The sequence below is a fragment of the Xiphophorus hellerii genome, chromosome 20 (assembly GCF_003331165.1).
Source record: "Xiphophorus hellerii strain 12219 chromosome 20, Xiphophorus_hellerii-4.1, whole genome shotgun sequence".
Classification (NCBI taxonomy): domain Eukaryota; kingdom Metazoa; phylum Chordata; class Actinopteri; order Cyprinodontiformes; family Poeciliidae; genus Xiphophorus; species Xiphophorus hellerii.
The window spans coordinates 7,900,571-7,925,999 of NC_045691.1; the positions used below are offsets into that span (position 1 = coordinate 7,900,571).

The 25,429-nt window shown below is 36.8% G+C and overlaps 1 protein-coding gene across 4 annotated transcripts in view; it reads left to right on the forward strand.

Annotated features, from left to right (window-relative positions):
• The window catches only part of ephb2b (eph receptor B2b), a 122,721-nt gene that overhangs the window by 40,980 nt on the left and 56,312 nt on the right, over positions 1-25,429 (forward strand). For all 4 annotated transcript variants that reach the window (XM_032549471.1, XM_032549473.1, XM_032549472.1 and 1 more), the window contains exons 3-4: positions 2,482-2,561; positions 15,770-16,454. In XM_032549471.1, the coding sequence (XP_032405362.1) occupies positions 2,482-2,561; positions 15,770-16,454 (765 nt within the window). The remainder of the gene's footprint in view (positions 1-2,481; positions 2,562-15,769; positions 16,455-25,429) is intronic.

Genomic DNA, 25,429 nt, shown 5'->3' on the forward strand with positions numbered 1-25,429 from the left:
GAAAATGTAATATCACAGTGCAAAGCATGTAATTATTTAAAGTAAGAAAAATAGTAGTTCAAGAACTTTGCATGAATGTCTTGTAGTTAGTCTGCTTTTGTGTGGTCTTGGAGCTGTAAAAGGTTTATTATACCCTTAAACCCCTCAAAAAACATTAATTTACTTGGTTGACAGTCAAATACTCCTGATTTCCCAGAATTAGTATCTAATTAGAATGTAGAACAGTGTTTCATTAATCTTTTTGCTTTTAATTAAAACCCTGATACACATTGCATGAAGTCTACAAAGCAATGCCCTACAATGAAACCCACATGATAACCCAGCTCTAATTAAAGAGTTTCTATGTTTTTTCCATTCCCTCTGTAAGAGTGCCTGAAGAATATTTTTGACTGCATGTCCATGTAAGACGAGAGAATTCCAGTAGGACCAGTGTTTACTAGTTTTCAGCATGCATTCACGCCATTCCTGTGAGTGATAAAATTCAAATGATCATACGTAAACATGTCCTAGCAAGCGAAAACGAAAAATGATTCCTACGCATTCCCGCGAGTACCTCTGTGTCCTCCTGACTAATACCCGGCACGTCCTGCTGAGCACTCGCGCTCTGCCTCGGCTGGGACCGAGAACGAGGCTGTGGCTGACAGGGGTGAGCTATGTGCTGCTCTGCCTCACGGGAGGTAATGAATCTGTGTGGCTGCCGAGACTCAAGTGTAGACAGCAGCAGGAAGAAAAGTGATCAGTCTTTCATAGGGAGGTAGTACTTTTGGGTCACTGATAGCACGAGTGAGATAGACATAAAACAAGAGTAAAGAAGGGGGAGGAGGTTTGCCTGAGAGAACGTGAATAAAGAGGTGAGAAGTAGCAAAACTCTGTTAAGGAAAAATGATTAAATAGCAAAGCACAGAGTGAGAATGGTAGGTCAGAATAGAAACAGACAAAAGGAATGAGCAGCTTCAGAGAGAAAGAAGTCGGGTTTGGGGGAAGAGAATGATGCGTCATCCAGCCAATGTTAACATTCCTACAGAAATGTGCTCCCTGTTCCCCCACAACACTCTCTAAAACACCACAAAGGGGGTTTATTATTCTCACTTTTCTCCCCCACTAATTATCGTTATCATTATGGGGTATAATTACCATTTCACTGCCATGCAGACTGCTCAACTCTGAGTCACTCAGAAGGTTATCAATAGCTGCTCAATTGCAGTCTCATCTGCTTAATTATAAGATTTAGGCTTTGTGATAACTGAAAGGATGTGAAATCAAGTATTATGTCTTGCAAGTATTGGTGAGATTCTGAAAGTCAGCAGAAAGCTCTGAAATAAAGCAATGCTTTTGGAGGCTGTTAATTAAAATCTGCGGCTTTCTCTGGAATATAAATCAGAGAAAATCCAAGGTTATGAGAAAGAAATTAAAGTGTCTGGAACATTACCCAATCTTAGAACTGAAAATGTAAGGAGAAAACCAAATCCTTTTAGTCATAACTTTAGATCCTCTGTCTTTGACTTTGCTTGCTCACTACCTTTGTAAAGAACTTTGACATTTTATCAGATTTATGCAGTTTTCTTTGACAAGGATCTACACACTTAGCTTCAATTCAGTTATTTCAGTTTTATCATAAGAGTGAAGTGCCACAGGGTGCATTTGTCTAGCAGACCTGTGTCGTGGTCCCAGGGTCTGACTTATGTTAAGATTAGTAGCCGTGTTTGTCAAGGGGGTTTCTAAATCCCTCTGTGGCATTTTGGAGTTGCAGCTGACGCCTCCAAACTGATGAATGGTGTCTCCATCTGTGGCAGCTAAACCCTAGAGCACAGGAGTGACACAAGCTGGAGAAATTCATTAGACCTGCTGACTGTAACAGACAGAGAGCAGTGGAGCTAACACCACATCTTGGGTGGGAACCCAAGCTTGAGGGCATGGATACAAAGATTAGGGAAAAGAGGCAGAGAAGGTGACCATATGAATGTCTCGCTGAGCATATGATGGACGGTTGGACCAGGCTGGAGAAATTTGTGCCACAGATTTCCTTCTGTCTGTCAGGAGGCACATCCTCTTTGACCCCAATTACTAGAAGTGTTTCTTTCCATCAGCTAATCCGCGGTATATATGGTGTCGCCTCCAGTGTACCGCAGAGACTTACTTTTCAAGCCAGTTATTTTCCTGAAACATGTGGGGATAATGGCATTGTTCTGCTGACCTGGATGTGTTTATCCTGTTATGAAATTACCAAAAAGGCTACTTTAATAAATGCTGATACTAAAGATGACATCTTAACTGTATGTTTCTTAAACCAAGAGTCTGAAAAAGTATAAATTACATCCTAAAATGTGATTAGATTATGTCCAGATTGTTCAAAATGATATATGAATAGACATTAACTGATTTTTGTTTTGAATGATTATGTTAATGTCATAGTTTTCCTTTCAACAATGCATTCACAGCAGCTGATTATCTGACCCCCATCTCTTCTCCTATTTCCCACAGAGATGCTCATGGATTCCACTACAGCCACAGCAGAGCTTGGCTGGACGGTCTATCCTGTGTCGGGGTCAAGTGACAATAGTGTAAGTGACTTAGTCTACTCTCCCTGCATTCTTACTCCAAATATCCCATTTACATTGTGTTTTTACTCTCTGCCTTTGCTCAAAATCACTTTGCTAAAACAACGAGATACAGTACACATATTGTTTGTAATTGTTTAGTTTTGTTGTTTTCTGCTACTTTTACTGCATAAACCTTTTGAGTAAAATCATATAAGATATCCATAACTTTTGCTATCTTAATACTTCAACTTCCAGTTTTTTTTGCCCATTGTACATATTTTAAAACAACCTCAAAAATCAAAGTTGAATATATCCTAGGAGCTTCTGGTGCAACTGGTACTGGGATATGTAATTTATCTTGGAAACTTATTGCTCAACAGCCTACATCAGCAGGAATTCACTGGAAATTGGAGAAGCATGCACAGACACCATTTCCTCAATACACTAGCCGCAGTTATCTGAATTTACATCTATGTCCAAATTGTGCAATTTATTCGCTTCGTTGAAATGCAGTATGCCATCATATTCCATGATTGGAAACTAAGAACAACACGTGAAATTATATCCTTTCCCTATGTGGACAAAAACAGCTGGCAAAAAAGAAGATTACACAATACTTCCAATGTTGAGTTTAGTATAAAGCTGTTTTACCTAAATGGAATGATTTAAGACTGTTAATTACAAAGGATCAAGAATAACATTTTCAATGAGTTTTAATTAGCCAAAATGGCCACAATGGAGACAACTGGTTCAAAATCTAAAACAAATCTAGACCCATGGAAAATGTTATTCTACATCATCAACAAAGCAAATATAGTCAAAAAAAAGAAGAAAAACTCTGAAAGTAAAGCGAACACAAATGGCTATTTAAAGGGCCAGAGGGTAAAGCCATTTTTTAGCAAAGTGTGAGGTGATTCACTCTTTACTAATTGTGTATATGTAGTTAACGTGTAAATTGGCTCAGTCCCCCATGAAAACGTATCCTCTGTTGGTAGGCTGTGTTTTGGTTTCCCGCTTTGAGGTCAAAAGATTAATCAGTGTCCCAGCATGGCTTCAGTATGAGCTAGACTTTTGTTCTTTCAACAAAAAAAAAAGAAAAGAAAAGAGAAGAAATAAAAACCTGTAGAGTTTTGACAAGGAAGTTGTTTGCCTTATTTAGATTCACACATAATATCCATGTATTTGAATATGCATAACTCCCTGTGGTTTTTTAGTCATAAAAAATAGTTCAAGGTGAATAAGGAACATAAAGACTAATAAACTTCCAGACTGGAAGTAATGTGTTATATGGGCCTTATTACTGTTTGATGCACGGTATTTCCAAATGGTTTGCCAGAGCAGTGGTTGCTCCTAGCCACATGCAAGCCAGGCCTACTTAAAGCAGCCAAAACCAGCGTCTCTCTACCCTTCACTTTTTACCTTACCACAAGATTTAGACCTCTTAGACTAAGCCCAAAAAAGAAAAAAAGCAGCACAGCAGACTTTTTTCCTGGGGCATTTCAAAATCCTCTGCTGATTTTATTCAATTTCTTAGTTCTCTATGGTTTATTGATGAGTTACAATGGGTCTTTTTCTGCAATGTAAAAAAGCCATCAGCAGTTTAATCTTACATTTTTTAAAGTTGTTCATCTTTTCTTTTTCTTGTTGAAGGCACAATGTAGGAAGCTCACACATTCCTATTTTTTACAGTGAATTGCAAAGTACAGATTTCTTCTTGTCTTGTTGATTCTTGCTCAAATGTGCTCACAGGGATATTAGCAACACCTCAGACACAATTTACATCACATCCTTCATTCATATATGAAAATTGTTACATAAAGCAAAGCATGCACTCAAGATGTTTACATATCCAGCTTGCCAAAGTGGAAATTCTAAAGTTTTCTTTTCAAACTTTTTACCACCAAAAAACTGAGTAAATCAGTTTTCATAACACCAACATACTGAGGGACAATACAAGACTTTTGTACTACTGTTCAGTTAAGTGAAAAACAAACAAAACTTAACATGTTTATTCATTGGCACTTTACTATGAAATTTATTTTGTTTTCAAATTCAGAATTTGGAATTTAAATTGTTTGAAGTTTCAATCTACTTTGACCTCAAAATCCAGTTGCTGTTTTGCATAAAAACAACTTATTTACGTAGTTTATGAATTTTGTCTCAAATTTTTCACACATACAGTACTATGCAAAGACCTTAAAGTGTTTCGAAGTACAAAAAAATACAATATTATTCGCTTGTAATTAAAAATTATTTCCCTGGATGCTCAGCATATCTCTTAGAATATAAAAGTGATTTTCAAAACTGTGGGAAAAAGTGGGAAGATAGTTAAACTTTCTTTGATGTCATTCCCAGATTCAGGTTTTAGTTACAAGGGTACACAGAATAGAAATGGCTACAAGCACTTCTTACCAGTTAACTTTCACTGGGTTATTGCCCTCTGATCCCTTTTGTATTCTTTTCTTTCTTCAGTGAATGGATGTTTTGACAGTATGATATGTTACACATTTGCAAAGAAAACTTGACTCAGCCCACTAAACTGTGTTTTTTTTTTCTTCTTCGATTTTTATCTCAGCAACCGGCATGTAGCTATTTAAAAACAATTACTTCTTTACCCCACTGTTGACTGAAGCCTTTGCCTCAAGCTTGTTGGACGAAGTAATGAGTTTTAGGCACATTCTTAATGTCCTGTATTTATTTTTGTTCTCTTTCCTGGAAAAGCCTGGCATAGTTAGTATCACGTCCAAGGTATTTTTTTGCTGTGGATGTAGGAAGAGCTTTAAAGAAATAATGCTATATGCATAGAAATATACACTGTAGCATATATATAGAAACTATATAGAAACTTTTTAGATAAGATAAATAGAAAGGTTGTAAATATTTTATTTATTGCATGCAATAAAAACATATATCGATATATTAAGAAAACTGGCTCCAGCCAAGGGACTGTGGGCTCTCCAAAATCTGGACCTTTTGATGAGATTTAACTTGTACTTTGAATTTTCTCCACTGTACTTTTATTGTGAGACAATTCTGATAAAGCAAACATCCTAAACAAGTAATCTTTTATACCCTTGGCATTTATCAGTTCCATAACAAGATATTTTTTATGTTTACTACAATAGTATTTGTGTTAAATTGTCTCCTAACTAGTAATAAAGACAGTCCAAATATCATCAGTGGTACTTATGCCACAGTTTGAGAAGCTCGGACTGAAGACTTTAATGAATCATCTGTTCTAGTTTGGTGTTTTGTCAAAATGCTTGACTAAACTGAATGTTCTAGCCACACATCCAGTTTGCTGAAAATATTTTACAGCATCTGACTGCTTATACATTTGTTCTCATATTGTTTATTTTCCCTTTGGGATTAGTAAAGTATTTTTTGATTTGAATTGAATATTGTTTGATTTTCATGCCAAATAATTTTGGGTCTTAGAAAGACTTTTGTATAACGCTGTTGGAGCCCAATGAAATTCTAAGTCCCTAATCCCCAGGATTTATTCAGGTACAGATTGGTCTTATCAGTGTAGATGTTGAAGTTTTTATATTCATTTATCCAAGCTTGTTAAGAGGCCCCTATACTGAAGGGTGAAAAACGAGAGTGTTGGAGATAGCTTATCGCTTTCGGCCCAAGGCAACAGGTGTAGAAACATGGCCAGCCCTCCTCCTCAATTTAACAGCGAGAGGTGCTTTACAGAACCTATTGTCTTACACTTATACTGCAGTGCATGGCTTCATGGGCTTAGCTGGTAGATCAGTAACGTCAAGCAATGCATGAAACCAGCATGTGGCTTTCACTACTCTGCATATACTCATATATGCTCAGTATATTCTCTAACTTTACAAGAGATATGTTCCATCCCAGCGGAAAATTAAACAAGTGGTTAGATATTTGATATAACTGCCTTTTAAGGAAATGTTTATTGTACAGGATATATGAATACACCATATTAAATCAATTTAAATATCTATAAATTTGTTCCAAAGGGTTAGGATTTTTTAAATCAAATTTCATACCCTTTCTGGTATTTAATCATGGTGTTCTTCAATGTGAACATATAAAACAACATGAACATCTGACACCACAAGGGCCAAAATCTACAATTCTTTGTGACCTTATCCTGTCACAAAACATTTGAACCCACATGTTAAACTCCAGTCCTTGAGTTCTGGTGTCCCACAACCTACAGCTGTATCTCTGTGTCAGCAGACCTGAACCACATAATTTCACACCCCTACTTCAAACCATGACTGAGGTGCATTCTGAACTTTTTTTCTATAAAAAGTTCGATGTTGATTGGGGGGTTGAGGTCAACTTCCTACTGGCTAAGCGGACTTCGCTTGTTGAGGTTGTGATGTGCTGATCATATTTCGCATGCATGAAAAGTTGGTTATAAGATTAAGAGATCGCCCCAAATGTTTAGGCCCATATATCAACTACTGTACATGAAGTTCTAACTAATGCCTACTGTTTTGTTCCAGGCTGTTTATGTTGGCTTCTTTCATGACATTTCACATTTTTGAAGACCAGTTTAGTTTATGAAAGACCAGAGGCAGCTTAGAAAGGGATTTGCCTTTGTAGCTACATCACTGAACTGTTTTTTTTTATGAAAACGCAAGTATGACGCTAATTTTTGCTGCTAACTAAAATGAGGGTAAATTAACTAAAGTCTTTGTGTAAAATAAAAAGCAAGTTCTAAGTATGTAATTATTACTTCTCTTTTTAAGAGAAAGCTTCCATTCAATATAGTCATGATTATTCATGCATCCAAAGGTAGCATAGCTAAATGCAGTGGAACCTCTTAACTACACATTTAATTGTTTTCACCAAAATAATTTGCATAATGAAAGTCTGTATGTTCTCTTAAAATATAAAGCATAATAAATCAATATATTAAAATAATTATTTTAGATGAGAACCCTCCTGAGTGAAATCATCATGCTAGGGAAGCATTAATGACACATCATAAGGCTTGCAGCTAAGATGAAATTGGTTCATCGACACTTGTTTTTGCCTGCACAAGGTGTCACAAAAATGTGCCATAACAATTACTTTTTATAGTCATTCTGTGAGAGAAAACTGTTTTTTTGTTGTTTTTTTTTGGCTTACCACAGTGATCCTGCACATTTGTGTACAGAGGAAAATTTACATTCTGGACATTTTTGTGTCATCTGCATTCATAAGAATTATCTTTGAAATGCATTCATATTTAGAGGGTCCACTGCACTAAATTCCAGGTTTGTAAGACGTGACTAAATGTTAATAACGTTTATTGCTGTATGGTAGTCATCTTTCCTTGCAATTGTTTTCCGTTTGTTTCTTTCCTTTTTGTTTCGCACTCCAGCGGACCAAGGCAGATGCCAAATGCTGTCGGGTTGGTCCTTTTTGTTTGAAAGGAGTTATTTTTCTCTTGTGGAAATTGAATTAAAGTCAAGACTTGATGCAATCTGTTAGCTACTTTTTCTGGACAATTTCTCCCACAAATTGGTGCTTTATAATTCTGAAATAACAGTCTAAATGTACTGGACTGGATGACAATTCAACTTGAATTTGCATCTGCTTACCTTTTCTGTGCAGTGTCCTGGAATGACTTTTTCTGGTGATTTGGTGCTATTTAAAAACCTAAATTGAACTGAGTGATCATCTGTAGCTAGTACACTGACTGCAGATTGAGCAAGACTCACTGAATATCTACTATATGACTATGTGAACTGATATATAGCCGGCTAGCAGTGCAGGGTTAAGTGGTCAATGTTTTTCTTACAGCTGACAACTGCAGCCATTTAGAAATAGACTTATGGCCCCAGGGAGCACACACAACTACTGTGGAGAGAAAACTGAGGTCCACTGCATAGACTGAGAACATAATAAGGCAGTGTGTGTGGTTTAGGTTATCGTTATAGATGTGTTTTAATCTGGTGCGGTACGAGGATGTAATATATCTAGTGTCACTTAGGGACACATGACACAGCAGGCCTTTTGCAGGAAGGGGATGTGGACTGCATGCTTAAAAAATGTTTGCTAAGGACATCTGTCTTGATTCATCAGAACTATTCTCTATTGCATTGTGGTTGTGTACAAATAATTGTGGATAATTCAAGCAAGCCACTTCTTTCTAATATAGCCTCTCTTCTGTCTTGAGAGTAATTGAAAACTGGATAACTGGAGACCACTAATTTGATATGATTCACAATTAAACTCTGTGAAATTAGTTTTTTAGAATGATTCAAGAGCACATGCAAATATGATCCACATGTAGCATCGTGAAAGGGAAGAAAAAGATGGAACTTTTTTTCTTTCTTCATGTGTTGTACATTAGTAGTGGACAATGTAAGCCGAGGCAGGCTACAGCAGACAGTTCTACTTAAGCCTTGGAGTGGGTAAGTCTCTCCTCTCTGTGAGGCCCACTTTCCTTCAGGATTTGGCTCCCATGGCCTCGCTCGTAGTAATTGAATGCAGACAGTGGGTGTCATTTGTCCGCTGTCCCTCAAGGGAAGGTACTCTTGCTCTGACAGATTTCCCACAACTGCAAACAGGGTGAATGTGCCCCAAGAGTTTTCCATTGGGTTTCTCTCTGCTTTTGAGTGAATAATTTATTTACTTTTGTCAGTGATTGAGGGGTGATATGAAATGTGGCTCTGTATCGTGAGGCTAGGTCAGGTTAATTCAAACACTGTAGTGACAAGATGTGATAAATACAAGGTTTATGTTGTGTGAAAACAATGAAAACATTAAATGTTTGATTGTTCTGACAGTGTATGCATTCCATTGCTTGACTAATGTGTTTTTTTTTTTTCTAAAAAATATTTTTGGCTATTGAATTTACTGTTATAGAACTAGAAAATAGGATTTTTAAGTGCTTCACAAGGCATTGAATACATAATAAGGCAAGGAATAGCCCTTTAGAGTTTGTTCACTGGGAAGAAATACAAGTATTTATCACAAATCTGACTGGCTGTTGAAGACAGTGTCCATGAAGAATGAATTTGTGGCCTATATGATGCAGCCAACAAACTTCCTGACCGTCTGCATGTTGGTTGTTACTGTCTTCCAGATGTGCAAGAAAAGGGAAATTCTCGACAATTTAATGGCATTGCTTTCTGCATGAAATCTTTTCAAGGGCATTTGTAATGCCACCAGACACAGAGTTTTCTGCTTCTGTTTTGTGCTCAGACCATCCTTGAAAGGCGATATCAGCGTAACACAATTTGTGGGGTTTGGCATTGTTTTCATGTAGTTTTCAGTTGCCTTTGTGGCGGTGTTAATTCCATGAAGGTTAACACAAATTCCTGATACGTACAGTTTGCCCTTGAACTGAGCATTAAATCTTTATTTCTTTTGTCATTTGGAAGAATTTTGTAGAAGCATTCAAGATTTACAGAAAAAGAGTATAAGTAAATCTTGTGATATTTAAATATCAGGATATTTCTTGTCTATGTCTGTCTTGAGAAGTGCTAAGCAGTTCTTGTTTCAGCATAAAGCTGTGCCTGATTTATACAATTTACCTGATTAACAATCAGGAAACTTAGTTAGTTTGTTAAATCCTGTCTGTGATACCTCAGCAGGTATACTTGGGAAGTGTGTGATTCTCAGTCTTTCTGTTGTGATAAAAAAAACCCCTGCTAAAACCAGTCTGTTAGTGTAAACTCCTAGTTGTTTCAAATTCTATAAAGACACTGAAGATTACGTAGTTTGGCCCCAGTTTATGCTTTGAACCCTAGATAAGAAGATGAGGGTTTAATGCTCAATGTCCTATATCTACATTTTTGGAGTAACTTCCTCCTTGTATGATGGAATTGATTAATAAAGACTAACTGTCATGATCTGTGTTTTTCTGTGTGTTTATTTTGAGTTTCTGTCTCCTTTGAGTCTCTGTGTTGTCCTGTCCTCCCCATGATTATTCCCAGGTGTGTCTCGTTCCCTGATTACCTCCTGTGTATTTAGTGTCACCTGTGTCTCTGTGTCTTTGTCAGGTCCTTGTTGTATGCACCAGTCTGTCTTGCTGTTCCTTCGTTTAGCCTGTTGCTACCGACGTTGAGCTCTGGCTTCTGCTCAGTCGTGCTGCCTGGTTTTGTGGACTATTTTCATCATTAAAAGATAATTTTCTCACATCTACCTGGGTCATCTGCGTCTGCCTCACCACCTCACACACCGCATTTCATGACACTAACTGCTTGTTAGGTAAAAGCTGCTTATGTAGCTTTTTCAATGCTACATAGGCATTGAAAAAGCTGCAACCACCTTGAAATCATTTATATCCTAGCATTTTGCGTACCCAGCTGTAAAAAAAAAAATAATTTTTAAAAAAATCAATGGTACAACAGTGACAAGTTGTATTTTTCAGGATTCATTGTTAAAATGAACCACCACAGTGCTCTCTTTCATGTTAATAAATCCCAAACATGAATATTTCTGAAAGTAAGAGAGAAGTTTTGGCTTTCTTTGGACATTAGCCATGTGTTCAAAATTATTGGGCAACACATACTGTGCAGACTCATTATACAGCTGAATGGAAAATATTATGTTTTGTGATTTTCATGTTAAAGTGAATATTTAACATGAAACATAAATATCTCAAATAATAAAAGAAAACATATTTCTGACATTAGAAAAAATATCAGTGTTCAATCCTTTTTTTTCAATAACTAACAAGTCTTCCATTCATGGTTTCAGTTTCTTTTGGTGAAGACATCCATGTTATGTCTAGCAGGATCTACCACATCCTACACATTGCTCAGAGGTGTTCTGTTTTCCTTCACTGTGGATCTCCCATTTAATAAGGACCCACAAACTCTCAAAAGGGTTTAGGTCAGGTGAGGAAGGAGACAATGACATTATTGTTATCTTCATAAACTTTAATGGCTAGCCATGCAATAGAATACCAACTCATGACAATACCCCATCTCAACCTTACTGACATCTGAGTTAAAGTGCTGCTCTCTGCCTCTTGATGATTCAACTACATACCCATCGGTTTGCTTATTTCATAACTCCATAAAACCATTGAAAAATCAGTTTTAAAATAATTTTCTTGGTTCAGTCTTGACATTTCCATTTTTGTGTCTTAATCAGAAGTTGGCTAGTGTCATCTTTCCTTAGCTCTGATATTTCTGAAAAACTGAACACATTGTATTTCTGGGTACTAGAGGTAGGTTGCAAGTTTTGGAATATGACAACATTGGAGAAGAATTGGTTTCTGGTTGCTTCATGTTTGTTTTTCTGAGCACATTTTTTTCTTAACACTTTTTCTGTGATTCTATTGACATTGCAAAAGGACATGTGATTGTATTGGGATCCTGGGGAAATTCTCACTTCCCTAATTACTGTGCACACAATGTATACTCCTTGAAGAATAACTAAAATACCGCTCAGCATTCAAGTTACCTAGTTTGTGAAAACATAAAAAAAAGTATTTTATTTGATTTTTTTCACCATAAGGCCATCTTTGAATGAGAGATATGGAAACTCCAATTTGTGGACTGTTCAAACCAGGATGAGTTATTTTAAAATGACTACAGATTCTTTAAAGCACCATTTTGGATTTCTGAAAGTGTTCTCATTTCGGCCATTTTAATTAAACTAGTACTTATACTCATTTTACAAGTGTACTGATTCTTACTGTCTCTAAAAATACCACTCAACATGCAGGTTTTCTCATATGAGTTGAATTCATGGTTCAATCCCTATGAAATATAGATTAGCAGTAAGGCCCACAATGTTCTGCATGAAGGATGAAGAGTACTTTTAAATATTTGATTACATATGTTTGTTTGCTGTCTTGCATATCATGTGTTTATTTGAATTGTTGATTGTGTATGTCCATGCTGTGCTAGTCAAGATTCAGTGCAGAATATTTTACTAGAAACAAAATACAAACCATTCCAATCAGACATTCTTTGACTTTTGGCCCTTAAGAAAAACTTAAAATACTGATGCATGCTGCGTTTCCATCGTCAATCTCAACGGCAAGAGTATTATTATTATTTTACCTATTTTGCATTTAGAACAATGTATTTCTTGAAACTTATGCTGTAGATGCAATTCACTTAGTTTTATCAATGAAAGACTTATATTGTCATTCACTCATAGTTTGCAGTTCATTTGTGCTTTCTCCTGGAGTTGATCAAGTGATATTGATTCTGAGCTGTAATCATAGTGAGCATCACCTGAACTGTAGCATTTTATGTAACTCTAAACGAAAGCAGCTCTACATAGAGTGTTGTAGTCCCTGCAAGTCTCTACAATTCCTATTTTCCATCCAACCATCTTAATCAATATTACACTGAGAGTCCTTTACTCTACTGGTCGATTATGTCTCTTTATTGCTGATGTGAAGAAAAATTGATTGCTGGTTCTTGAGCATACCAGTGAGTGAACCTGTAAATAGTTTTGTTAATAATGCATACATTGCAACAACAGTCCTATTTTTGGTATGTATTTTTCAATTGTATCATAAATGCAAGTGTCTTGTTGGTCCATCCGACATTTGTTAAATTGGTATATTTTTAAAATCTAACAATATAGCTTAGAATTAATTTTGGATGCTTGTAATAATATACAAGGAAGTATTGTGTACATGAATGAATGAATATACTTTATTAATCCCCAGAGGGATTACGTCCAAGTATTGGACTTAATTTTTGTGAACCATGCAGTCCAGGAATGTTGGACTCAGATCATCGACAAGAGCAATTAAAGCACAAAACAGAATGCTTTTGTCTGGAGTTAGTCGGGCATTCTGTTTCACACCATTTAGTTTTCATCACAAAAGTGTGATCTTTTGTTCAGTAATGCAATGTGCAGCATGAAAACTCATTTCCTTGTTAATAGGCTTGATGAAGTAGTTATATTTTGGAAAAAAGACGTTGTGTGTCGACCTTGAAAAATTTCCCAGTTACCCTGATTAATAAAATTTTTTAAATTTACATCTTATCCACATAAAAACACTCAGGGACATAAAATCATCTAGCCAAATATGACAGGATTTCAGTACAATAATAACCTTGTGTTTTCATGTCCATCATTATCTGAGGCAACCTCTTTCCATCTAGCTAATCTATCTTGACATCCAACACCATTGTTACCTCCACCTGCTGCAGTTAAAACACATGACCACCCTTTTAGAGCCCTCTTGATTAGAGCCAGGGTAAAAAAGCTGTGAAAATGAAGACGTTTCTTCTAATTTCACACTCTGTGCTTGATCGTTAGGCTCTTATTATGCCCCATTTGCTTCCCTCCACTAGCTGTGATGAAAGGAGGGCAAAAAGGCCATGACAGGACAAAAGGAGGCCCTTCATCAAAACACATTTTGTTTGGGGTCTCTCTTTTTTTTTTAGTTCAACTCAACCCTTCCCCCCACATTACTGCCAACACTTTTTTTTCTAGAGTTTCCCCTCTCCTGCATCCCTCATTAGTAGCCACCCCCACCTGTCTTCACATTCGTTTTATTAAACTGCGATTGTTCAACGCTCTGTGCTCATCAGAACAGCCTGTCTGCTCCCATTTAATTGGCCCACAGCTTCCCCACTGCTCTACAACAAGTAGGAAGGTCAATGGCTGCTCATGACCTGTGACGATGATGTCTGTCAGTAGTGGGTAAAAGACTGTCTTACCCTTAAACCCCAACATTCTAAACTGGCAAAATAAACATGCAACCATGCCTTTGTCCTAAACGCCGCAGTGATGACCCTTAGGGAGACAGCTGTTTTTCAACAAATGTGAAAATTCAAATTGTTTTGCTCAGCAGTTTATCTAAGTACTCTTCTTTCAATGGATTTATAGTGTATATCGTGTATATCAGGTATCTCTTATTGAAAGGCAACTTTAAAAATAATTAATATTTTGTCATTTTTTTAAGTTGTAGGAGCCAGGTAAAAAGACTTAAATTTGTCAAAAAACAAACAAACAAAAAAAACCTTTATTTTCTATTGTTGCATTAGATATTTGTGTTTTGCCTGGGTGTTATAAAGGTCTAGGTCAAACCAAGCATCACAGTAGCCATAATTAAGAGGGACATGGGATTTAGGAACCAAAGCTGTTCTAATTAGTCAAAGTGTTTGATAGAATGCGAGTTTGTAACAAGAGGGGTGACTTTCTTCTCCCAGCCCGTCAAAATCTGTCAAAGTCCTCACTAAGTGGGCACTAATTTGAGAAATTATATCAGCTGTGAAGTGAAGAGTGAAGGGGGGAGAGAAAGTAGAGTCTGCAGTGCAGATGCAAAGTTGTTCAGTGGATGAGAACAGATTTTTTTTTTTCTTTTCACTTGGCCGAAATACTTAGGTAGAGGTCGTGACCTGCAGTGGTGGTTGGAGAGCACAGCTTTTAAAGCTGTTCTGATCCATGGCCAAGGCAGAGGTTTCATCTGAACAGGATAGTCAAAGTGTGAACTCAAAATGACAAGGCATATATTCTCGTCAATATTCTCTTTATTCAAGAGAATATTCTTTCCTATGAAGAATGAAGAATATTCTCGTGAATATTCTTTACAAGTAAGGAATATTCTCTGGAATATTCTTTGCAATTGCGTCAATATAGGAGAGTTTTTTAGAATAGCATTGAACACCCGCATTCAGTTCTAAAAGAAATACAACATAAATTATGATTTATCATCTGTGTTGTATTTAAACAATTTATAAAAGCTTGCTGATTATGGCTTGCAGGAATTTGCAACATTACATGACACTGATAAAGAATTTGTAAGAAAAAAAATTGTAAGAAAAAGATATATAAATTTGTAAGAAAAAAATATATACATATAAACATGGCTTACTCCACCACTTACTGCTATATTGTATGCACTCAGTTCTGATTGGAAATTTTAGATCGAAAAAGCTGCTTCTCACTTAATCTTTTAAAAGTATCAAATGCATCCTGGCAGATAGAGTTTTCAGAGGACTTTTAGTTGTCATCGCCATGTAATCAATTTGATCATAATATTACTGTAAGCTGATTAGCGGTAGTAATCAACTTTATTACAAAATTTCCATGAAAACATACTTGCTAATCACTAGAGAAATTGCATTACCGGTACTTTAAGACGGTTTACATTAATAAGAAACATGCAACCCAGCTAGTGCTTTAATACTCAATTAGACTTAATTAAATTAATCAGAATAACTGTTTCCCTCAATTACAGAGCACTATTTGTTTTCCACAAGTTTAGTGCTACAGTCCAACTTAACCACAAGAAAAATATTTATCTGCTGTTTTTCTGTGCCCTTCCACAGTGGGAGGAGGTGAGCGGCTACGATGAACACATGAACACCATCAGGACGTACCAAGTCTGTAATGTCTTCGATAGCAATCAGAACAACTGGGTACGGACAAAATACATCAGACGTCGTGGTGCACAGCGGATCCACGTGGAGATGAAATTCTCTGTTAGGGACTGCAGTAGCATCCCGAATGTCCCAGGCTCCTGTAAAGAAACGTTTAATCTATATTACTATGAATCAGATTCTGACACAGCCACCAGAACATCCCCAGCATGGATGGAAAACCCCTGGATCAAGGTTGACACCATTGCGGCAGATGAGAGCTTCTCCCAGGTGGACCTTGGAGGAAGAGTGATGAAGATTAATACGGAGGTGCGAAGCTTTGGCCCTGTGTCGAAAAATGGCTTTTACTTGGCCTTTCAGGACTACGGCGGCTGCATGTCCCTCATCGCAGTCCGGGTTTTCTACAGAAAGTGTCCTCGAATCATCACTAATGGGGCACTGTTCCAGGAGACTCTGTCTGGAGCAGAGAGCACCTCACTGGTGGCTTCAAGGGGTGTTTGCATCCCTAACGCAGAAGAGGTGGATGTTCCCATAAAGCTTTACTGCAATGGTGATGGAGAATGGATGGTACCCATTGGGCGCTGTATGTGCAAAGCCGGGAATGAGGCTGTGGAAAATGGAACCGTTTGTAGAGGTATGTTGTGTTTTTTTTATGTTATCATCCTTTTAAGTTCAATGAATCACTGAGATTTTCCACTATAATCGGAGTAATCCCACCGCACAAGGATTTTATTTATGCAATGACTAGTTCAATATACACTATTGAAAGATTCTTTTCAGTAAAATACAATAGTGTTATAAGGTCATTCATAAAAATATGATGAAAGGGTATACATTTTATGCAGAGTTTAACTGAAACCATCAGTCACATTTCCATAACAGATACATTGATCCCCTATTTATTTTCCAATATAAGTGTTCTGGAATATGACTTATTTTGATTATTCTTAAAGGTTTTGTGGGAATGATGCTTCCTGACCATGACAAAATTAGATAGCTGTGATTGGGAGTTCTTTCTGATAGTATAAAATGAGCAGTTAAAACTACTACTTTTTTAATGTGTAATTAAATAATTATTTTCACCTTATTCAAACTACATATATATAATTTTTTTAACTCGAAGGAAAATATTTCTTTCAAAATAATAAAATTACCCATTTTCTGTTCTGTTTTTCACCAATATGTCCTTTCTCATCATCAATAAAACAGACAGAAAAAAGACATTCAAATTGTCAAAATACTGGTGAAGTGCCTCTACTTATTTAACAGGACAAAGAGATTTATTTTTTATTTTTTTCAAAACTGGCCACATTTCTGTAAATTGGAATCCCTCAAAGGAGAATTGATCAAGCTTTTCAAAACATCAATGCACCCAACATTTACCTGCACCATGCCCTATCCATAGTCTGGCAGGTGGTATTTGGCCATTGTTGTTAGAGATCTTGATCACTCGACGCAGCACGACATGCATAGCTTGCAGACTGGAGTCATGCTGATCCGTCCAAGAACCTCAAACCACCCACCTGTGCTTCTGATCGGTTTATTCCTGCCTCTCATATGTGAGTCTGTAATTACAGCACTTCCCCGGAGTCTGTATGCTGGGAGGGAAATGGGATGGGTGCAGCCTTACAAACACTGCTAGGCAAGCTCAATGACTACTAATAAGGGCCGACACAGGCATCTTCTTATGGAACATAGGCCAGTAAGAAGCACTTGAAAATAGCTAGGAAGTGCATGAAGCATTCATAATGTTTTTTTTTTTAAATATATATTTATATATATGAAATTCATTGTGAATGTGGTGAATTTATAGATGGAGGTTTCTACTTACCTTACATCTTTCAGACTTGGCCACACAAGTTTATTTGTATAGCACCATTTTAAAACAAGGGTATTTAAAATGCCTTATAAAGAAAAATAAATAGAAATATAAACAATTATGTTAAAAACAAGAAATACATTAAGAAAATAACATCAAAACACACATTGAATAAAAGTCGACCAAGAATGGAGCTGTGAGAAATTCATCAGTGTATGCTCAGATTTGCAAATTGCAAAACAGGAGCATACAATCTCTAATGCAAAATGTGATGCAGGATATTTTTTTACACCATGCAATAGTTATAAATCTCAGGATAAATGATTGTGAAGTTTATTGAAAGAAAATACAACACAGTAACACTGGTATTATTCTGGTGGTTTCTCCATTGTTAGAAACCTCTTTTTGATGGAAGGCATAGCTTGTCTGCTCTCCAGTCAGCTTCCTAAAGACAGAAAACTGATATCAGCTTTTGAAGCTGTGGTCAACCACTGCCTTTCAGCTGCAAGAGGTTGGATAATAAATTGATCTGTGAAAGATGTGCTTTGCCTGCCAATATTATGGGGTAATGAATTGATTTACGAGAAGTGCCATCAAAGGGTTTGTAAGATATTCTCTTTCATTATGGAATTAGGCTGCCCCACCAACTCACAGAGGAATCAAGACTCACACACTGTTTTGTACAACAAACGCTCTCTTGCAACATCTTTCCAACTAAACATGTAATTACGCATGTAACAATTAAACCGCTGGCAGGGATTCTGATAAATAATTATGCTGTCAAGAAATCTGTCAAAATATTGACAGCGTAAGGTGGTGCTTACAGCAAATTGTAAAGGTCTTTTTCTCTGCAATTGTCTTACAAGTGAGATTAAGTTTCCTCTCTAAGAACTGCAGTGAATGCAAGGAACCATGCAAAGGCCTTTCAGCAGAGACAGTCCTAAAAAGACAGATCTAATTTCCCCTCAGAGTCTTGAGGAGATGGTTCACCACAGTGTCACATCAGGTTTTCTTTGCCCTTGCCGGTTTCTTCAGATTGAAAAGGGGCACAACGAGAGCCATGTTCATGGGTGGAATTGCAAACTCCCTTAACAATGCCCATGTGTGTCTTTCAATGTAATCTGATCATCTAACCCCATGCTATTGTGAGTTCAAGGGTCTCAACTGTGGGAGTGTGCCTCATGTTATTGAGCAATAAAAGTTTGGAAGCAGATAAACTGTCACAGAGATAACAATTTGATTCATTTCTTGGTTGCATGTGTTGGTGTGAGAGGCTGTGGGGAAAGCGTAGTGACAAATATGGTATTGTTTGCTTAGCTTTCTAGGTTCTAGCTGAGGGGAGCTAAAGATAAATTTGCATAGCACAATACGCTCATATTGCGAGGGTGACATAGAGAGGTGAACATGACTTTAAATGTAGAGATTATTCGATTAACCTTTGTCAAATTGAGACAGATATTGTGACATATTTACTCCCACACTGATTACACATAACATTTCACTACAGGTGAAATGTAAAAACTCTTTTTTTCTTCCTCATGGCACCTGTCAGTAGGTGTAATATGTGTGGTTTATTCACATGAATATTTTGTTCCCAAAGCTGATGTGTAATAAGCAGGAAACCGAAATAAATGGAAGGATTTCAATAAGTCTGACAATGGCATCTCCAAATCTGCGGCCCTTCTGTAGTTTTGAAGGCGCAGCTTTTGGTCAGCGTTTATCCATTCATCCATTGCAATGTTCTGGTGGTATTTCTCATCTGAATGTTACTTTGAACATACACACAGAATACACCTTTTCACAGAAAATTATTTCATGATGGCTATGGCCTCTTTGAGTAAGATAATGTTCTCTAACATAAAGAAAAATTGGCTAACAAAGATTTGGAGGAGCACAACAACCACTTTGAGTTGTTGACTTGGCCTCTAAATTCCTCAGAACTCAATTCAATCTAGCATCTACAGAATGTGCTGCACAAGCAAGTTAAATTCATGTATGTTCAACTCTGCAACTGACTTAAAGAATCTGCGGCTAACATTTTGGAGGTTGGTATAACATCAGACCTTCAGGGGTTAGAATGTTGGTCATTTAGCTTTCTGTCATTTTGTATCTGCAGACTTGTTATTAACTGGTTTTAATAACTTATTACAACTAATTTTATACATTAGGCTCATTGTCAATTGTAGAAAAGGTGGTTGACCCTCTCCAAAAAATATCTACCAGCATAGTTATTGTTAGTCAGTTTTCATAAATGAGAATTAAGGTAATGTTTTAGATAATAATTTATTGAAATTATTCACATGATGTGAACCACTTTATGACCATTTAATGTCTTAATCCATTAAAATAAAAGACTACAGAAAAGAAATATGAGGATTCACCGATTTCAGCTCAAAGTATAGGGAATGGATTGTTCACAGAACTAGTAGGAAACAGCACAATTTGTTGGTACAAAATGGTGATGCAATTTGGTGAATTGATTAATTGATCTGGAGCCATTTACTGCAGTCAAAAGGAATTAAAATTGATTTCATGACTTTACATATTCATGTCAACTTATGCTTTCAGTGATATTTTGACCCAATACCCTTTTGTCTTTTATTTTTGTTTGGACAAATTCCTGTCTTCATAATTATAAATATTGCATAATGAACATTGTCGAGTAAATTAAATAATTGTATGAAATGTTACTTAGCTATCTATGTGTCACATGGATGATACTACTCCTGGTGAGGAAGGCATCAGTTCTAACAAGTATTGTCAAGTAAGATCCCTGTTGTTGCAACAAAGCAAAGAGAAAAGTCTTAAATTCTCAAATCAAATGTGGCCGTAGATGAGACGAGTTAGGGGGATCTAGCGCATAGGAAGGAGCAGTGCAGACATGATTACATAGACATGATTACATGAGAAAGAATAGGGAGGAGAGAGCAGGCAAAAGCAGGAAATGAATCCCCATAACATACTGTCAGAATCCCAATTATTGCAGCTTCCTGGTCTGGAGAGAGTTTAGGGATGGAAATCAGTGTAGCACAGATAAATTCACGCCACTGCTTTTATTTCCCCTGCCACTGCTGTCTTTAATGGCAACACTAATTTACTAACTGTGCAAGTGGGGAACAACCCCACTGATGTCTGCCTTTCATGCTGGAATAAGACACAAAGAAAACCCAAACAAACACACCCCTACCAGGCTGTTCATTGCATTGTGTATTTTGTAAGCAGATCAAAAAAGATTTGCATTGAGGTTCAGTAACAGCAAGACCAAAGCAGCAACAGAGGAGAAAAAGGCTATAATGTAAACACTTTTTAAACACCGTAAGCATCCAGACAACATTATAAGTAAGAGCCACACTTACTCTTGTTGATAGATGGCTTGCTCAACTGCTGTTGGAAGAGTCACAGTTAAGCATAAGGAATACAAATTAGAGCCTGAGCAGATATTCAATACGGCAACATTTGCTTGTTAAATGGCAGCACAACTAACACGACTTATTAGCTGCATCATAGGCAACATCTTTTGATTTCCATTACTAATCTTTTCATTTAGCTCTAGTGATGTGATGTGTACTCGATACAGCCTCTTTGGCCTGTAAGCAATGTAGGATGTAAGTGTATGAGCTCAAAGAGGTGTCAGTTTGTTCATAAAGCTCTCAGGAAGAAATCGAGAGTTATTAATAAATTTTGTAAAGATTTATTGCTAACTTGTGTAGACTCTTTATTTCATTCTCTGGAGCAAAATATCTGAAAACATCCTCCACCAATTAAGCAAATGTAACCAATGGACAAACTATTATTCACAATGACAAACCACTCAACCCCTATACCTGTAAACTGACTTGTATGTTTCATCTTAGTACTTCAGTTGAATATGGGGGAGCATATTTGGAAAATTACATTACTACACCAACCCTAGCACCTATCACCAACTTCCAAAACCCAGCCATCTCACTACCTACTAAGGATTCATAGGAGGTTGCAACTAAAATCTTGCTGGCTAGTTTAACCTCTTATCTGTCTCCTGCAAAAAGCTTACATGCTAATCAGTGATTCCATGAAAACATCTATCATTATAATAGTTAAGGGACTCTTCAAAAACGGAAGACAAAAGCATAACTTTGCTCCTGTTCTTTAAAAAATGTTGAAGCAGATGGTCCACTTTTTAACATGCACAAGATTCTATTTTACAGCACAACTTATGCAGTGATTTAAATATTTTCTTTTTTTTCCATTGTTCTGTGTTCACTTCTCTGATCTGTTTTATGACTTATGTTGCCTGAATTAAAGACAAACCGATGAACAAGTCTTCGCATGGTTCAGTAGGATTCCAGTTTCAGCAGAAGGTTTTTAGTTCTGTATATGTCTTTTGGTCACATGAATATTAATTTAAAGTTGAACAGCCTCACAAGATTTATTGGCCTACTGTAAATTGACTGCATAAAGCATACTGATACATATACTTTCCATTCTATTTTTCACAGCACATCCATCATCCGTTGGAGTGATAATGTGTCCTGCGATTTCTTTGAATCTTGCCGAACTCAGAGATCGTGGCCTTTAAGCCTGTAAACGTTTTCCAGATGTTTCTGCACATGTTAGGCTCTGCTCCACATGCCCCTCTGTCACATTCCTCATTATCCAACACCATCTTTTGCATCTCAGATTCAATCTCTTTGACCTCATATAATCCCTGTGCCTTTCTCCACATTACTGGTCATTGCAGTTGGTGAGGAATCTTCCTGTGGGTCTGGTTCTTTGTTGTAACACCTATACACATCTCAGTCTTAACCCAATTGACTGCAGTCAGTTGTCTGGTGTTTATACACAAAAGCAAAGCAGTTTGACAATTCTGAGAACTTATGATTTTTAGAATGATAAATCTGCCTTGAGCAGGTTGTCCTGGAATTTAGAAATATACAGGATACATATCCTTCTGCACTGGCCTCCAATTTCTCACCAGGGACAAGGCCAGGGAATTTTCCCAATATCTCTGTGTACTCTTTTCGATGCCATAGCTCATTCTAGAGGAATCTTTCTTAGCTAAGAAAGGCTGATGACTCAAGCATCTGCCTAGATAAAAAAATAGAAAACAATCAGACAGACTGTTAAAGGGAGGAATCCCTCCTGGGGATCAGTGACCTTGTTTTTTAAAAAAAAGTCAGTCAACACTTAGAAAATTATGATATCTTTTGTTGTGTGCTTTTGGCTTAGATTAGAGTCATAAAACTGAGAACAGAGGAAAATGATACCCTTGACTGAACTCAGTACAAAGTGTGTGCTGAGACACTGACTCCCCTAAAATCAAATGTACAATTCAATACAATTTTGACCTTAACTAATGTAAGCTTTTAATTGTGCTTTGATAAGTCCCATACAATATAGCACGAAAATAAAACCACATTTAATATGAAGTAAAATTTGTTAAATTTGTTTTTTTTCTTTGACTGACCTCTCTCTTTTTGAATTGAAAATTGTGTATGGTTCTACATTTGTCTTTATATTAAGTCCATTGACCTTGAAAAATATTTCTACCACTCTTTTGTAAAAAAATAAAATGAAATAAATGTTTGTCTCATTTTCCTTTCATTGTTAAAATTCTGGCAGCTTTACTGGGGATGATTGCCAAGGAAGTTGTATTCCAACTGTATTTTTCACACTGTTTTTGGTATTTTAATGCAGAGAAGAAGAGTACCTGTTGGCTGTTGTGCTTATAGGTCTCATCACTGCCCTCTATCAATGAGGCACGGTACTTCCTGCCTCACCCCTCGCATTTTCACTGCACATTTATGGCTGATCAGAAACGCTAAATATGTCAGTCACATTCTTTAAATGTATTAGAGTGTAGAACATCATCATTCTTTCATCATTTTTAGCATATATTTTACTTCCGATATACCTATTTCAATCGTCAAGATTACTGTTGAGGCGACCTCACCTGTCTCTCCTGACTACATGACTACATTCAAATATGCTCCTTGATCACACCACAACAAACTAAAACTGAAAAGCAATACTTTGATTCATACATGTTCAGTCTTCATCATAATACCATACATATATCTAGCTACCTGCAGCTAAAATCCTAATGTCACTGAGAAATAGCAAGAACAGATTTTAGATATAAACATGACAAAAACATCTGTTATTTATCAAGTTTCTGTTTAGTTACCTTCCCATATTTTCTGTGTTTCCCATGAGATGCAGTGTGATAACAGCATTTTATATAACCACCACCTATTGTGGTTGGAGGTTCACATGCAGTCAGCTCAGAGCTACAACAGGTTCTAAAATAAGCAATACAACCCACAGACAAACATGTCTTCCTGGTGAGCTACAAGTGATTAAATATTAAACAGTTTCATTGCTGAAGCCAAGAAAAAGGAGACAGATATTAGAGTACAAACAGCATGGGGGAAGAAAGAGCAGAGTGTTGGGGGTGGGGATTCTAAGCCAGGGACACAGAAAGAGCAGCAGATTCTTTCTCTTCCTCTCCACTGCCTTCTACCCAACTGCCTGACAGCATGTCAGCAGATAAACGGGGAAGATCATCCGCATCTTTGCCAAAGCATCACGAATATCAACACTTTAAACATTCTCACACCAGGTTATTAAGCTCCTGCTGTTTTGACTGCATAAGACAGATTATTTGGCCATCTGCAATATTTCCTGATACAGCTCCTTTCAAAACATTTTTAGACTAAAAATGAGGGGGCTTTCTTTAGTTCTTGAGGTTAAAATTTTTTTTCACCATATTTGGAAAGACAAGCCTTCTTCTTTTCTACATACAAATAATAGTTATTTTCCATGTAACTGACAGAGAAATTTGAAGTGAACTTTCAAAAATGTTGCAGGGCATACAAAATTATAACTTTGGACAGGGCTGGGAAAAGTAATAGTTGTCAGACAGAGGTAACTCAGGAAGAGCTCGGAAATCAATATTTGGTTGAATGGTCATGAGGTTTTCAATGGGGTGTAGACATATATATATATATATATATATATATATATATATATGTGTGTGTGTGTGTATTTCACATCAGATGTCTGCAACAACTGGGTACCAACTACTTAAAGATGTATGATGTAAGCTTGTATTGTTAATCTTGGTTTTCGTCATTATCAATCTAATATGGAGCTATAAAGGTTTATTTTGCGCGTTTATTTTTCTTGGCAATCAAAATTATTTTCTTTTGGCTTGCAGTTCTCAAAGACAAATAAAAACTCTGATTTAAATTAACAACCGACTCTGCTGCAAGAGGCCAAATAGGAAGGACCAATAAACTGAGAGCACCCTTGGATTCAAGGGCAATATCTCTGTTGACCTCAGTGAATCCCTGTGAGCTGATAGAGTCCACACAAGGTTGCTGCAGCCAGCGGGGCCTCTGCTGTGTTTGAGCAAAGTCAACAACCAACTCAAGCAGTTTATATTTGTATTTATTTTATTTTGGGATTTAATTCTGTGCTGTTTAGAAATCCATGGGTAATGTCAACGCCAAGCACTGGGCTGATGTAGCTGAGTTTTCTGTCATCAACCTTGCTGGGAGGTTTCTGAGGAGTGTTTGAGTTTGAAATTGAACACATGCCTCTAAGGCCACATCCGTATAAGCAAAGTTCTCCCCTTGCGCCAACTTCGGAAACCTTGCTCTGTTTTCTTCTCTTAGTCACTACTCATGCTTTCCTGACTTGTGGGATAATTCAGGTGAAGAATATTTCATTGCTTAAATCAGTCATTATTTTCAGTGCCTTGAAAAAAACAACCCATTGAACATTTTCACATTTAGCCACATCATAAC